The sequence below is a fragment of the Myiozetetes cayanensis genome, unplaced genomic scaffold, assembly GCF_022539395.1.
Source record: "Myiozetetes cayanensis isolate MyiCay16 unplaced genomic scaffold, myiCay2020 scf10, whole genome shotgun sequence".
Classification (NCBI taxonomy): domain Eukaryota; kingdom Metazoa; phylum Chordata; class Aves; order Passeriformes; family Tyrannidae; genus Myiozetetes; species Myiozetetes cayanensis.
Genome location: NW_026086605.1, coordinates 33674484 through 33690504, shown reverse-complemented (window position 1 = coordinate 33690504; position 16021 = coordinate 33674484). Strand labels below are relative to the sequence as shown.

General features: G+C 47.2%; 1 protein-coding gene across 7 annotated transcripts in view; it reads right to left on the bottom strand.

Annotated features, from left to right (window-relative positions):
- RNLS (renalase, FAD dependent amine oxidase) overlaps positions 1-16021 on the bottom strand; it is a 69101-nt gene that overhangs the window by 18567 nt on the left and 34513 nt on the right. For 6 of the 7 annotated variants that reach the window (XM_050340795.1, XM_050340793.1, XM_050340798.1 and 3 more), the window contains exon 5: positions 1331-1504. The exons of the other annotated variant lie outside the window; for it this stretch is intronic. In XM_050340795.1, the coding sequence (XP_050196752.1) occupies positions 1331-1504 (174 nt within the window). The remainder of the gene's footprint in view (positions 1-1330; positions 1505-16021) is intronic. 7 annotated transcript variants of the gene reach the window in all.

Below are 16021 nucleotides of genomic sequence, written 5' to 3'. Positions count from 1 at the left end.
GGGGGGGAAACAGAGGTCAGCCACAGTTCTCCATCAGCAACCAGGCTGTGTCACCATGCAGCCAACTGGGGGAGACTGAGGGGAGACCTCACTGTGGTTACATCCTCTGCTTGAGGGGCAGAGGAGGGGCAGGCACTGAGCTCTGCTCCATGGGGACACGAGGGAATGGCCCGAAGTTGTGCCAGGGTAGAGTTAAGTTGGATCTCAGAAAGAGGTTCTTGGGCACTGCCCAGGCTCCCCAGGGCAGTGGGCACAGCCCCAAGGCTGCCAGAGCTCCAGGAGCGTTTGGACAACACTCTTAGTGACAGGGTGGGATTGTTGCAGTGTCCTGAGCAGGGCCAGGAGTTGGATTCGATGATCCTGATGGATCCCTTCCAACTCAGCATATTCTATGATGCCACAGGGGTCCTGACTCCCAACACCACTGTCACACCACAACACTCCCTCCCGACAGCCTGTTCCATTGAACTGCATGTACCAAGTGAACTTGGGAATACTTAATAATTAGGCACATTAGGCAGCAGCTGGGTAAGAAAATCCTTATTCTGTGACAGTGAGTCACAGGGTTCTGTGGATCACCACAAAGGTGGGCAGTTTTTTACCCCCACAACACGGTCGTGGCTCACCCTGGTCACGGTCGCAACGCGAGCGAGGACCAGAATCGGGCAGTGCTTGCAGCTCCTAACGAGCTTGATTAAACTCAAATGCTGGTGGTTTCTCTCGAGCTATTCTATGCCAACACACTCTTCGTATATGCAATACATTTAATAAATAAAACATATACTTACTCGACTGCCGTCTTCCAGAAATAGATGAGAAGTGTCTGCCTTGTGGGATATTCTCCAAGCCTTACCAAGCAGTCATTTCAAGGATTCTCCATGATTATAAAAGCACACTGGCTAACTCTGAATTGGGCTGAACAGCCTCAATTATATAACTCATTACTACTTCCAAGAGTGCTCAGTGGAAAGAACAGGAGTTGTAGAGTGAGATGATGGGAGACAAATTGGCATGTGCGTGAATCAACGTTTAAACAAAAGGAACTCCGGCCCTTTCTTGGAATAGCAACATTTTGATGTCTCAAATCCCCCGACACTGGTTTCATAAACGCAGTAACGTAAACCATGTGCTGGGTGGTGATTTTTTGAGGACCTTCCCGCTTTCATTGTGTGTTTTATTACAGGCCAAATGTGACATTAAATGCTATCCGCTGCGGCTTGGAGTTAAATACTTGCTCTGTTCAGAATAGCAACACTCAATTAAACAGCATTTTTCATGATCTACACCCTCTATTGTCGCTGTGTTAAAGGGAAATAATGGGAGCACTGACCTATATTGCGTTTCTTATTATCGATGGAGATGAAGCGTATGCAGGGATTATCAGTGATGTACTGAGCAGCCCAGGGGACATCAATCCGTGTACCAGCTTCATAAAAAAGTCCCAGAGCGTAGCGGGAGGAGTAGCTCACAGATTCCAGTTGCTGCTTTTGACTTTCATTAATTACTGGGGGGGAAAAAAAAAAAAAAAAGGGAGAAAGAAAAAAAAAATCAGACAGATTTTCTCTCCTCTCAGAACATTAAATATGTGAATGCTGCAGTTAAGCTGATTATTCCTTCCTGAAAATGGCCAGACTGCTGAAACTAAGAATTTAATATTAAGCCTAGTGCTTTGTAATATTTTTTTTCTGGGACACCTCTTCATGAAGTTTTAATGGTGCATTATGTAGAGTATGTCCTTCACACACAACCCTCCCCCCAGTTGGTGGTGGTTCATCTCCCAGCTCTCTGTGAATTGCCTCTGACTGGAAACTTCAATGACCGGTGACTTTTTCCTAAATCTTTACTCAAAATGGTGGATAAATAGGAATAAGGTGGTTAGGTTGCCTCAAGCACACCAAGTAAATGGCTGCTTGGCTCGACAAAATGCTAAATGACTTCACATATCGCCAAAATGAACCCAGAGACTCTTGAACGTCTGGGGGAAATCGCCCCACAACTTGTGTGTCACAACTTGAACGAAGAAAACTCTGTGTTTCAGCACACAAAGGGTTTGTAGTGAAGTTCAGTTCCTCCAGCTGAAGGTATTTTAAAGCAGTTTACAGAGCAAATATGAATCCATTCCTCCCTGTGATCAACTCCTCTATCTCCCACTTAGAGTGAGATCTGCTTTTTGCCTCAAAAAAAAGCAGGACAATGGTGTGACTGACCCTGATGCTCCTCAGACCTGGCAACCAGGATGGCTTCCTCACACGCTGCCAAGGAACTGCTGTGCCAGGGCAAGGCTCGAGGAAGCAGGGCTACAAATCCCACTCCGTGTGTGGTGCTGTGACACAGCCCCTCCTGAGCCCCCCAGTCCCCTGACTGAGGCTCCTGGCTCATCTCCCCCAAACCACCACAACCTCCACACCCACACCAGCCTGACCTAATCCCCAGCACACCAGAGGATCACAAGTCAGATTCCACCTCAAATCCCATCAGAAACCAACCCTGAAATGCCTCCAAGAAAAAACCCTCCCGAATTTTGAGGATTTTCCCCGTGTATTTTCCCATCCATATTCCCCACATATTTTCCCCACAAATATGCTGGGAAATGGAGAAACGTGGGGGAGAGGGCAGAAGGAAACATGGATCAAACTGTGAAAGCTGGGGAGAGAAAAGGAGGAGAAATGAGGCATCTGGCAGGAGGGGTGGTGGTGGAGTTGGAGGAAGCCAGAGGACAGGACTAGCTGAGCACAATGGGGTTGGAAGGAGCTCCCCTTTCCCTCTCCAGTCCAACACTCCCTCTGAGAAGGTGTCAAGGGTTTCAGTTGCCTCTCATCTGAGCCCTGGCACTGGATCATTCTGAGGAAGATTTACTCCAAGGTCGCTCTGCCTTCCCCCAGCAGGCTGCTCCCCTGAGATCCAGGGCTCCTGGGTGCCTAGGGCTCTATGCCCAACCTCCAGAGCAGCCTGGCACGGAGACCACCCCAGGTTGCAGCAGGGCCCTGGATTTCATCCCGCTTTTCCGTGCTGTCCAAATGTTTTGAGTTGACCCCGGCACTGGCAGGACTCCCCCAGCTCCCTGAGTCTCCTGCAGGCTGCCATCTCCTTCCTCCTCCATCCGTCTGCTCTTCCACAGCTTCTCTCCAGCTTTTGCAGCCCCCAGGACCAGGAGATTCCACAACCTGGCAAAGCCTGTAGGACCAGGAGGGAAAGGGAAGCAGGGCTGTGGGGCGGACTGGAGGACTGCCCTGGAGGAAAGGATGCCAGAGGACCTCGCACATCCCGCCCCACTGGAAATATTCCCTGGCTTGTGCTAAGCTCCAGCTGAAGCCATGGATTTAACAGTGCAGGCACACGGTGCCAGCCCCCGGGAACCACCTCAGGGCCCTTTTCCAAGTCGGAACAGCGGCGTTGGCGATTTCAGCGGTGCCCGTCCCGGTTCCTCCTGGCAAAGCACAAGAGCCCAGACAGGGAAAAGAGCTGCTGCTAAACACATTAAGCACACAGGGTGGCACAAATCTCACCCAGAAACCCCCCTGTCCTCTTGCAGGTAAGGGCTCTGCACAGCTGGGTTCTGAGGTGTCCGCCACCAACCAGTTCCCCTTCCTACAGTCTGATAAACAATCACCATGTGTTGCACATTCTTGCTGTGCTTCCAAAGGATATTGAAGTCCTATAAACAAGCAAACAAATACGAAGCCCTGACATCCCATCTAAACCACTACTCTTTGTCCAGGTTACTCTGGCAACTGATTTCCCCTTGGGGAAAGAAAAATAAACAAGACCTTCCCAGGCCTGCAAGGCAAATTCTCCCCCCCCAGCAAAGCAGGAATGCATCTGGGATGGAGCTGAGCTGCAGGGGAAGGGACCAGCAGGTTGAAATTTGCTTCAGGTTTACCACAGAGAGCCCTTCAGAAGGCACAGCCTTCACAACCAATGTTCAGAGTTGCCAAAGCCAAGGCAGCCAGCTGGTTGGTTCAAGACTTCCCATGTCTTTACGGACCCGCCTTCACAAGCTGTAAGGCGTGAGGGGTCATTGGGGATGGATGCCGAGCAGCAGAGCAGGAATCAGAGCTAAGCCATGATTTTGTCAGCTGTAACTACACACCTACACACAGAGCTTGGCCGGGGGGTGCTGGGGAAAGGAGGATGAAGGAAGGCAACGAGCCCAGCTGGGCAACCTCATCCCCGGGAGAGGGGACAGCAGGGAGGGCAGGCAGACACAAGTGACAGAGGGCTGTAAACAGCCAGGGTGGCTTGTTCACAGCAGCCAGGGAAGGAACAGCTTCAGGAAGGAGTGACTTTTCAAAAAGCCTCGAGGAGATGGAATAACACACAGGCTGAGGGCAGCCTGTTACAGTGCCCAGCGCCTGCAGGAACTCTGGAGACAGTGACAGGCCCCTCCCTAGAGAGATGTGAACCCCAGAAACACTGAAGAATTCACAGAATCACAGAATTAAACAGGTTGGAAAAGACCCCCGAGATCATCAAGTCCAACCTGTGACTGATCCCCCTCCTTGTCCCCCAGCCCAGAGCACGGAGTGGCACATCCAGTCCTTCCTTGGACACCTCCAGGGACGGGGACTCCACCACCTCCCTGGGCAGCCCCCGTCAATGTCTAATCACCCTTTCTGTGAAGAAAGTTTCTGTGAAAAAAGGTTCCTCCAGACTCTGCCCTGCCCTGTCCTGGGGGAAAACCAGAGTTGGAAGGGAAGCTGCAGGGTGGGAACAGGAGGGTAGCAGGAGGTCACTGGGGCCATGTCTGAGCTACTTGGGGCATCCCTGGGGATGGGGATCCTCCACCAACTCCAGGTCCCACCCCAGGGCTGCCCCACTCACACAGGGATGGGCTGTTTCCTCGGGGCTGGTACCTCTGCTCTCCTTCTGTCCACACCATAACCCAGAAATGACTCATACCCACCCATCCCAAACAGTCAGGTTGATATCTCAAAATTTAAAAGTGTGTTCATTCAACCACTGATGCACCGATTCGCTTCGTTACGGTTTGGGTTTTTAAAAAAACAACGCCCGTGGTTCACTGGGTCCTAAACAGCTAGAAATTCAGTTTTTACAAGGGAGGTTTTACAGCTTGAGAAGACAGGCAAGAAAGTGGCATCAAGTCTGAAATCCAGCAATGAGAAAGCTGAGCTACACGCAGAAACAAGGTTAAGAGTTGTAAGATTGAGGTTTTCCCCTGCTCCATCCATTATGCGTTTCAGCAAGGCCAACAAGTTGATCTAAGGACATGAAGAGAACCTTCATTTCGAATTTCCATACTTTTATTGCTTCAAATGAAAACCAGACTGTTGTTTTAATGCTGTGGACGAAACCACAAAACAACTATTAATTTTTCTGCTTCCAACAAAAACGGTTGAGATGATTTTAATAACATTTTGGAAAAAAAAAAAAAAATACAACCCTCTAGTTTTCAGACCACGGAATTGCCCGGCGTATAAGAATCAGCCATAGCAATATTTTTAAAGCACTGCATAAAGACACGAAAATCTTGTATTTTCCACTGAAAAACTCAGCTCCAGCTGCACTGCGAGTGCCACTGAAGTAAGTGTCCTCTGGAGATTTCATCACATCAAAGCAAGGGGCATGCATACTTCATTTGCTGTTTCTCTAGACACTGACAGCAGAGTGGATTACTTATCTGCAACACTCCATAAATACAGCCAGGGCCTTTTATCTGCCGTTCCAGTACTTTAATGTCACCTCGCTGCCTCACTCGTGTTGTGGGAAGGAGAGGACCCAGAGATCCCATTAGGGCCAGCAAGAGAGAGGAGAGCCAAGGCTTGAGCTGGCAGGCTGGGAGCACGGGCACCAGGCCATCCAGGCAGCCAGGACTGAGCCCAGCCTACCATCACCAAGGCCAGGGAGGCAAAAATAAACCCAGCTGCTCCGACGGCCAAGAACCCACTGGGGTGATCAAGGTTGAATCCTGGACATTCAGTCTTTTGCCAGCAAGGTCCAGGAGGGGATTGCAGTATCATGGACTCACAGAACGGTTTAGGCTGGAAGGGATCTTAAGCATTACCTTGTTCCAACCCCCTGCCATGGGCAGGGACACCTCCCACTAGCCCAGGTTGCTCCAAGCCCCTTCCAACCTGGCCTTGGACACTTCCAGGGATTGGGGACCCACAGCTTCTCTGGGCAACCTGTGCCAGGGCCTCCCCACCCTCACAGGGAAGACTTTCATCCCAATATCCACTCTAAACCTACTCTCTGTCAACCTGAAGACACTTTTCTCTGCAGAGAGGCGCTGCAGGAGCCACGTAGCACCTGGATCACTCACCACCAGCTTGTGGCAGCTGTCAGAGGCTCCTGCAAGGACTGGGCTTGCAACAGCACTTTTGAGCAGGCAGAGATGGGGATGAGACACGATGGGCCAGTACAGGACCCAGCTCAGTCTGGTAACCGAAGCAGAAAGGTCACCTGTGACGTCCCACCAAGTCCCATGTGCTTGCCACTCTAGGTCACAACTGCTGGGGCCAGGGAGAAACCACGTTGAGAACTGCAGGGAAAAGCAGAAGCTACAATGTGAGATGCCTTGAGAATGATACTTGTTTTGCAAAGTTTCACTGTTCCTAACCCAGTGCTTCTGAAAGCCCGTGGATACTCATCTCCCCATCAAGCCACCACATGATGTCAGAGCTCAGCTGGGATGCTTGTATCCAGCTCTTGCATGACCACAGGGATGTGTGGGCAAACTTGGGTAATGGAATTGAGATCCTGGTCTGAAAGACTCCCAGGGAGAAGGAAAACTCTTCTTCTGTTTCCCCACCCAGTCTTGCTGAGTGGCACAGGCGATGCTGCACCCTGACAACCAGCAGCTCCAAAGAAGACAACAAACAGCTGGATACAGCCTGTGCTTTAGTGCACAAAGTCACTGCCTAATAGGTTTAAAATCACTTATTAAGGTACAACTAAGGTGGCTCGTAAATCTAGAGACAACTAGAGATGACCAGTCACCAGAGGAGTATGGAAAAAAACCCCAAAACTCTATGGGAAAACTTCTAAGGAATGAAAGTGCTATTAAACCAGCAAAATATGAGGATGCAGTTTTCTCTTTCAGGGAAAGATTGCTCTTTTCAGTCTTAATTTCTTTTACTGGAAACTTCTTATTCTTCTAACCATCCGACAGCTTTAGCTTTGGTGGGGATAGTATTCAAGCCTGGCTTGAGCTTTGTGACTTTGCCACTGCCCAGCCACCCTGCAGTTTTCAGAACCTGAGCTTCCTCTTCTGGAAACAAAATTAGTCCTGCCCAACTCCCAGTCCCCACCTTTACTTCTCTTCGCAGAGAGAAGTAAAACACCCTGCCTGTTCCTCCTTGCCGGAAAACACCTTCTGGAAAATTCAGTGAGACATCCAGAATTAAGAAAATCTGACAAACTTACAACGGTCTCGGAGGTGTTGCTCATTTTCCAGCAGATGAGTGAACTGGTGCACAAGTTCCCCTGCAACCTCCACAGAACTCAATTCAGCCTCGGGCTAGGAAGGTTTCCCTCCACCTTCTTCATTTTATTTTTTTGTCCATACTTCCATGACAATCCACTTACCTCACAGCTGTGCCCTCCATAACCCGACCACTGACCCTATTCCCCCCAAAAAAGGTTTTGTGATTTCCTCAGGCTGCTTTGCTGGAGATTCTACTCGCAGCATCCGACGCTGCCAGCGAATGAAAATGCGTCACTCAGACGCTGCCAGTGCCAGGGTGTCTGTAAGTGGCAAGTGCCCACCACTAGTTTAAAAGTTAAAAAGGAAACGCTGTGGTTTGAACGGCAGCAAAGACATTTTTAGCCTGGATATCAAGTTAAGAGAGTCCCATCAGAACGGGCAGCTCGGGTAAGTACCTGCAGGGACAGTTTATTGTCACAGCTGGCGGAGCAGGAGATGAATTATTCAGGCTGGCACATTATCATAACCTTCACACAACGAAGCCTCCTTGGATGGCAAACCCTTCCTCCTCAGCAGGCTTGCAAAGAGACCTTTCCTACCGCTCCCTGGAGGCAGAAGCTGCTGCCCCGAGCTCTCCAGCTGCGTGGTGACAAAGGACAGGCTTTTCAGGCCACCCCCCTCGGCAGAGTCACCAAGCCACTGGCCCTCTGCCACCGCGCTGACCGATTCAAGATGCAGCCTGTTCCTGCTTCTGCCTTTGCGTAGGAGGGAGCAGAGGTTATGAGAAAGGCTTAGTTTTTAAGTCCAGCTTCCTTATCAAACAGCTTGGGAGTTGTTTTTTTTGTTTTTTTTTTTAAAAAAAGGCAGCATAACGGTTAAATGCAGCCCTGCCTGTTATCTGCACTGAAACGCTGACTAAAACCAGTTATTTGTTGGGATATGCTTCTCGTTGTTGGAATGATCCACTTGGGATCCAACGCAGCGCTCACCTCTGTGTGCCTGAAATGTCCATGAGGGCTTAAATAACTGTTCCAAATCACTGCAGTCCTGGCTGACTTCAGCCCAAAGCTCCTTTATCTGAAGTTTGTGGCATGCAAAGGAAAGGAATGTTTAGAAACGTAGATGACTGAGTGGAAAAGAAAGATGCTGGGGGATAAAAAGGCAGAACAAGCGATTTTTTTAATGAACTTTATAAGAATTATGCTTGGATACCTGTCTACCAGCTGCTCCTGACAAGATTACTAAGAATTCACAGAAACACAGAATAGTCGGGGTTGGAAGGCATGTCTGGACATCATCCAGCGCATCCCCCCGGCCAAGGCAGGGTCAACCCAGAGCAGGTGACACAGGAATGTGTCCAGGTGGGTTTGGAATGTCCCTGGAGACGGAGACTCCATGCCCTCTCTGGGCAGCTGTTCCAGTGCTCTGCCACCCTCCTAAAGTTGAGGTGGAACTTGTTGTGTTTTAGCTTAGGGCCACTCCTCCTCATCCTCAATATTTCCCTCAGGATTAAACTAAAACCTCCATCAATTTGCACAAGAAACGTTTCCATGAACCTCCTGCAGCACCACATATGTCCAAGTCAGCTTCTGAACCAACAGAGAAAAGGAACTGCACCATTTCTAGGATGGGGGACGAAGCTGGCACGAGGGCTGAGAACCACCCCCTCCTGTCTCCTGAAGGAAGGGCAGGGATGAGGAAACAGGGGAGATGCTCCACAGGATTTCTGCTGTTTCAGGTCTCATGTTTTACCAAAAAATAAAAACTCTGATCCAAAGCAGTAATGTTTTTTTGTTACTTCTAATATAACAATTCCAGTTTTAAATTTAGCCAACTTCTCCATCCTCCTTCCCCAATTCCAGAGTTTCCTCTTACCCTGCACGCTGTATTATCCGCAGCCCAGGAGCTCCACGCTGGTCTCTCAGGCCTGTGCGCTCAGCCTCCGATCTGAAAGTGGCTTTAATGCACACATTCCCATTATTTTGTAATGGCATTAATGGGGGAAAATGACTTTTCAGGCTGCTTATTTGGATGACTGAGAAGCTGCCTCTTAACCAAAAAGCTGCTCACGGCACACCACGGAAATGCCGCTCCCCGCCGTTTACTGGAGCTACAGTTGTGACTCCAAATTAATGACATCTTCCTTCAAAATATGAACCTCTGCTAAGCTCCCACCCTGGGAAGAACAGGATATGACATTTATAAGCAAGCACAACTAAAGAAGAAGACAATAAGTGATTCTTTTCACGATCCAAACCCTTCCTGTGGTTACAGCACAACCTGCCCGGGGAAAAGAATCCAGTCTTCTAATGGTTCAAAATGCCCATATTTTAGCTGGGAAATTTCTTCCAGTTTTGCCTGGGAGGGAGCAGAGATAAAAACACCTCTGTGGGACAGAGTAACTCCTTCCAGCAAGGAATACCCAGAATTTTCCAAGAGATTTTGGACATGCTTGAAGGTTAGATTCATTTAGAAAGAGTCCCAAGAAATAGGTCAGTAAAGTCCAAATAAAAAACATAATGCACATGGAACACTCCAGATTTTGCTTTGTAAGCATTTAGAGGTAATGATGTAGAATATATATATGACATGGCATCACGTAACTCTCACTAGCATGACTGCAAACACCGTTTCCATACTACAACAACATTTTCACTGTGTTATTCTCACAAAGCCCACCAGTTTCTGTGGCTGGCACTGAAGTCGACAGAAGCTGAAGAGAACTTGGAGAAAATCTGATTTTATTCAGAGACCTCTGTATAGATTTAAGATCTCATCTTGGAGCTAAGAGGCTTGGAAAAGTATGGCTAAAAAAAAAAAAAAAAAAAAAAAAGCTCATTGTCACATTTCCCCCGGATTAATTTGCAAATTAATTTGCAAAAGTTACTCCGTAACTTGATGTAGGAAGGAAGCTCTTCTAAGTCCTCTGTAATGACACAGCACAGCAGGAAGATGAAGCTGGATTAATTTGCAAATTAAGCTTCCTTCCTACATCAAGTTACAAAGTCCTACACACAGTTCTGTTACTCTCTGGTGCCAAAACGTAAAAGCTCATTACTTACATAATCGCCATCATAAAACATTTAGCAAATAACTCATGCACCTACTGTACACAGCACTGAGCTGAATAATAAAGTCAAGAGGATTTATTTTCTTTAAATATTACACTAGTTGCTGAAATAGCATTAAAAGCTTTTCAAGGCAAGCAAGTAAGAGGTTGGCTTACGGCTCCGTGTTTTGACTCAGACGGAATAAACACACAAATAAATTGAATTAAGATCTGCCTGATGTTTGTGGCTTCTGGGCTGCAGCTCCCCAATGCTTACAGTGGAGGACCCTCATGGCACACAGAGGTGGAACACAGCAACTCGTGGGGCTCCCCAAACGAGGTCCCAGCACTGAGCAACTCCTTGCAGTGCTTCCCCTTTCTCCAAACCCACGTCCACACCAGGTAATGCCACACCAGACAGTGGCAATGCAAACTCACAGCACCAAAATGCAGCTTCACGGTGACGGGCAGCAGAGCTACTTCCACTGAAATAAGTACCAGAGGAAAATGCTCTCAGGCATTAATTATTGAGGAAGGATTCAGCTGGCCACTGGAAACTTCCACCAGAGGCAAAAAAATTAACGTATTTTCTTCTCTTTTTAAAGGAGTTTGTTACCAGGAGGATGCAAAAGTTATAGAAATACAGGGTAGAGCTGTGCACATCAGAAAGTCACAGGAATTGTATTCAACTTTGACAAGAACCCCCTCGGGGCGATTTTTAGGGGATTTTTCCCCCACTCAGGCCAGACTAGTTAGGAAGTTTCAGCATCACCTTTATTCAGACCTCTCTCTCTTTTTTTTTTTTCCTTTTTTTTTTTTTTCATTTTCTGAATCACTCCAAACAGCCTGCGCTGGAAGAGAGGTTTATACTTCCAGAGGCTGCTAATACAACGCAGCTGCCTCTTCCAGGCTGAGGAATCCCAGGATACTTAGTCATCTCTTCCATGCCTCTGGCCATCCACCCCCGTGGGCACCTCTGAAGCTTTTTTGGATGTTGAACACACACAACTGCACGCCACAGTGGAGCTGCAGGCACACCACGGGTGTCTCCAACAGCACCAAGGAATGCACAAACAGGAGGAGCAGGGAATCTGAACAGGAGCCCCACTGGCCAGTTCTGATCCACCTCTCTCATGTGACCTTCCTATACACAGGTTAAAACCAAATTATAACAGTCTCCCCTCTTAATGTTGAGGGAATTATCAACCACATTCCTTCTTAAACAGCAGATGCAGTAGAAGGGGAGTGGAAGATGCAGCCAAGAAGTGGTTTTGCTGCCATCCCCTCCTCCTGTGACCATAGTTCCCATATGGTTTCTACCCTAAAGCTTGTGTTAAGTGCTGGAGGATCTGTCTGCTGCTTTCCTTACTCAAGAAAAATGGGGGACTAAATGACTTTACACATCTCTAGGGAATCTTTGGACATCCATTCTACTGTTAATTCTCAACATTAAGTTTTGCTTTCTCAATCCATCATAAATAGTCTCCCTTTTTTTTTAAACATTATTAATGACTGGGAATTTCTATCTGCCACACAGTTTAGCTCAAATGCTTCCAAGCTGCTTCTCTTCAGTTCATCAGTTTGGCCTGAAGGTGCCCATATATTTTACCATCCTCAGCTGGGTCATCTCACAGCTCTGCTCACTTCCACTCTCTTCTACTGCAGCAAACCTGGACCTCCTGAGGAGAATCTCGGTGCATCCTGATGCTTCTCTTGGGAAGGACACTGTTGGAATGAGTGAGAATGGTGTTCTCCCAAAATTGCTCTCCCAGTGGATGGCCAGGCACTCCTCTGGTCACACTGACTTTGCACCGTGTTGACTGATTTTGCCATACCTTGAAGAAAGCTGGACACCTGACTTCTCTGTGAGAGGCAAATCAGGATGGTACAAACAATTCCACGGGTAAGAATATAATTTAGGATGTTATTTTTTTAGATCTGAAAAGAATTATTCCCTGATGGTGAGGACAGGGATCAGCCCCCTGATCTGTTCTGCTCCTGCCACAGAAAGCATGGACCACTGTTAGGGCAAACAAGCAAATGAAATGCGGCACAGAATAAATCCCAAAGTGAAAAGGGGTTCTGAAGTCGGTCTTAGTATGAAAGGCTGAGAGAACTGGGATTGTTCAGCCTGGAGAGGAGAAGCTTTGGGGTGACCGAATTGTGGCCTTTCAGTGCCTGAAGGGGATGACAATGAAGATGAAGAGAGACTATTTACAGGGGCCTGGAGTGCCAGGACAAGGGGGAATGGGTTCCCACTGACAGGGGCAGGGTTAGATGGGATATTGAGAAGAAATTCTTCCCTGTGAGCATGGAGAGGCCCTGGCACAGGTTGCCCAGAGAAGCTGTGGCTGTCCCTGGATCCCTGGAAGTGTCCAAGGCCAGGTTGGACAGGGTTTGGAGCCACCTGGGCTGGTGGAAGGTGTCCCTGCCCGTAGCAGGGAGTGGGACTGGATGAGCTTTAAGGTTCCTTCAACCCAGGCCATTCTATGATTCTATGATGGGTCCTGAAACCCCTCAGGAGAGCAGAGTTGCAGTAAGAAGATGGTTCTCCCCATTCAATCAAGTTCTGTCCTCTCCCCCTTGGACGGGTGAGCTGAAACCCCAACAAATATCAAATCCTACTGTTCATGTCACCACAAGCTGTGGAATGTGTCCCCTGATTAAAAGGCAGAAGGATCATGACCAGAAAGCTTCCAGTGAGAAAGGAGGGAATGGCACTGGCACAGAGACGTTGCCAGTATCGAGGTGCCAGAAAATTCATGACAAACCACACACAAATATTTGCAGGATGGGGGGCGGGGGGAGAGAAAATAAAAAAGACTAAATTATATTTGGAGGAAGTCTGTGATTTTCTGCTGTTGGGAGAAATCTTCCCATCACGAGCTTAAAGGGTGAATCCATTTAAATGTAATTTAAACCCCCAACGAGGCTTTCAGGCCACTGTTTCCGAAGGAATACAAATAATTTCAGAGGATAAGCTCGGATTCCACCAAGACAAGGCCGAGGGAACCGTGCTTGGTTTGCCAGGACCTTTACCTGTAAGACAAGCAGCAGGAAGGTGCAAGAGGTTTTAAGGGAAGAGAGGAAGACACGGGGTAGGGAGATGTGCAGAGAGGTGACACGAGGCAAAGACACTCGTTTCCCACTCATAACAAGGAAAACAAATATTTGCTTAATACAATTCCCCACAACTGGGCCAGTGTAAATACAATGGCCCTCAACTGCCTGGCACTAGAAGCTTTCTGATTATCAGCCTTTTGCCTAATCACATCTAATAGCTCCCTGTCTCAGAGGATTTTTATGAAGCCTTTAACTCACCCCAAATGCTTTTTAGAAGCAGCCAGGAAATGCACCTGCCTGCTCTATTAGTACTTTAGGGGAAGGAAATAAACCCATAAACTTTATTCTTTCATGAGGAAAATTCAGCTTTTCTGAAAAGTTATTATGAAACACAGTATCTAATGAGGAAGTTTAATTTTAGCAGCTTTCTGCATTGTAATAATTAGTTCAAGAGAATTTGGGACACACAATTTCAGGAATCTGCAATCCTGAGATAAAACTACATTAATACTGGAGCATCCCAGGGCTGCTGATCTTTTATAAAGCATATCACAAACATCTACAGATCCAAATTTGCACAGCATTTAAAAGCTTCACATTTACAATATTGTGTACAAAACCATAACAAAATTTCAAATCCATTTACTTTCAAATCCATTTGAGAACTGCCTAAACAGTCTGGAAAGATAAAGCAAAAGATAAAATCTTGAAAGATAAAGCCAGGGAAGAAGAGTCTGTGGGACAATGGGAAATGCCAGGACTTCACAAGTACCTGCCTGGGCAGAAATTCTCATCCCCCACATCTTTTACAATTTACAGGGTCCCACTCTTTCTAAATTCCCACCAAGTTCTGTTGGCTTTCATATGAACCACCAGAAATGGGAAATATCCAGTAAACCTCCTCACACAGACAGAAAGACCCAGGATATAAAATGCCACTTAGAACTGCACTGACACTGTCCATAGACAGAGCACACATGAGATTAGGGGCTTTTGTTTTTTCTGGTTTTTTTTTTTAATCAAATAGGTCATGGCTGTATTTCTTTCTGGGTTTTATTTTGCCCTTTTTTTTTTTTTTTTTTCCTTGCAGCTGAATTAGTTCTAGACTTTCTGGGGCTTTCCTCCCAGAAGTTCTAATAAAGCAAAGACTGAAAAGCTGAAACAAACAGTTTTATCCTTTGCCTATTTTTAGAAGCCCATTTGAATTCTTATGTGCATATTTCAGTAACTAAAAGGGCAAGGGAGAGGGGAAAGCATAATTTCTGATGTGTTCCAGCACTGCAAACGGAAGAATCTGGAGTGGAGGGAAAGGGATAGGCAGGAGAGAAAAGGGAAGAAAGCAGGACTGAACAAAGGAGTCAGCAGACAAGCAGAAGGGTAGATGAGAACCAAGGTACCCAGCAAGTCTGTACAGGAGAGAGACAACATGAAATACAAGGCAACAGGGCAGGAGGAAAAGGCAATGGAAAACCAGGTAGAGGTAACAGATTTACAAACAAAAAAAAAAAAAAGTTTAAGGAAAATTACTGTTCAAAAGCAAGATTAATCAAGAGAAACCTGAACTAAATGAGGAAACACAGAAGTGAGGTTCAGAGAGAGGCAGACCAGAAGGAAGGCTCACAACTGAGATTAACAGACACTTCTGTGCATTCCCATGCCAGATGTTCTGTCTCCCTAAATTTAGAAGAGACAATGGGATGAATCCTTTTACTGATTTGGCAGGGTGCTTTATTTTCGATTACGCGGTTTAAGAATTAAAGTTGCCTCGGCCAGCGTTAAACATCTGAAAGTCCCTTTAAAGGTTTCCACTGGAACTGCTGAAAAGAAGCAGCCAGAGAACTGCTGTTCTCCCCCCAAATATGCTCTCTGTGTGTTGTGATTTAGTCTCCTGAACTGTAACCTTAAAGCATTATATCCTATAACTGAACGTGCAGCACCATCAGCAGTCCCGAACAAGTTCGGAGGTCATTCTACCTTTCCAGAAAACGAGCCAAAAAGCTGAGACAATAAATAACCCAGGCTGAAAAATGATTCAGGCCCACCAGGAGACCCAATGCCAAAATAAACTGAAAACAGAACAAATACAGAAAGGTTGAAGGCCGGGTTGGACAGGGCTTGGAGCAACCTGGTCTAATGGAAGGTGTCCCTGCCCGTGGAACGAGATGAGCTTTAAGGTTCCTTCCAACACAAACCATTCTGGGATTCTGTGATCCTATGAAATGGGTGAGGAACTGGTGGGCTGACAGGTCTCGAGGAGCAGCTGCCAGTGGGTATTTTTAGAGGGTTTCTGCAGAGATTGGTAAGAAGCTTAGAAGTGTACAAACGATTTGACCGCTCGAAAAAAATAAGCGGCAACGAAATTTCCTAATGGCCCAAAGTCTGCCTGTGACATCGATCAAATGATCTCCTCGATCCTTTCAAAACTACTGTGATCCTTTAAACCATTTGTGAGACCTGGGCAAACTCTCTCCTGTGACACTGGCAGTATTCCAGTACCTAAAGGGACTCCAAGGGAGATGGAGAGG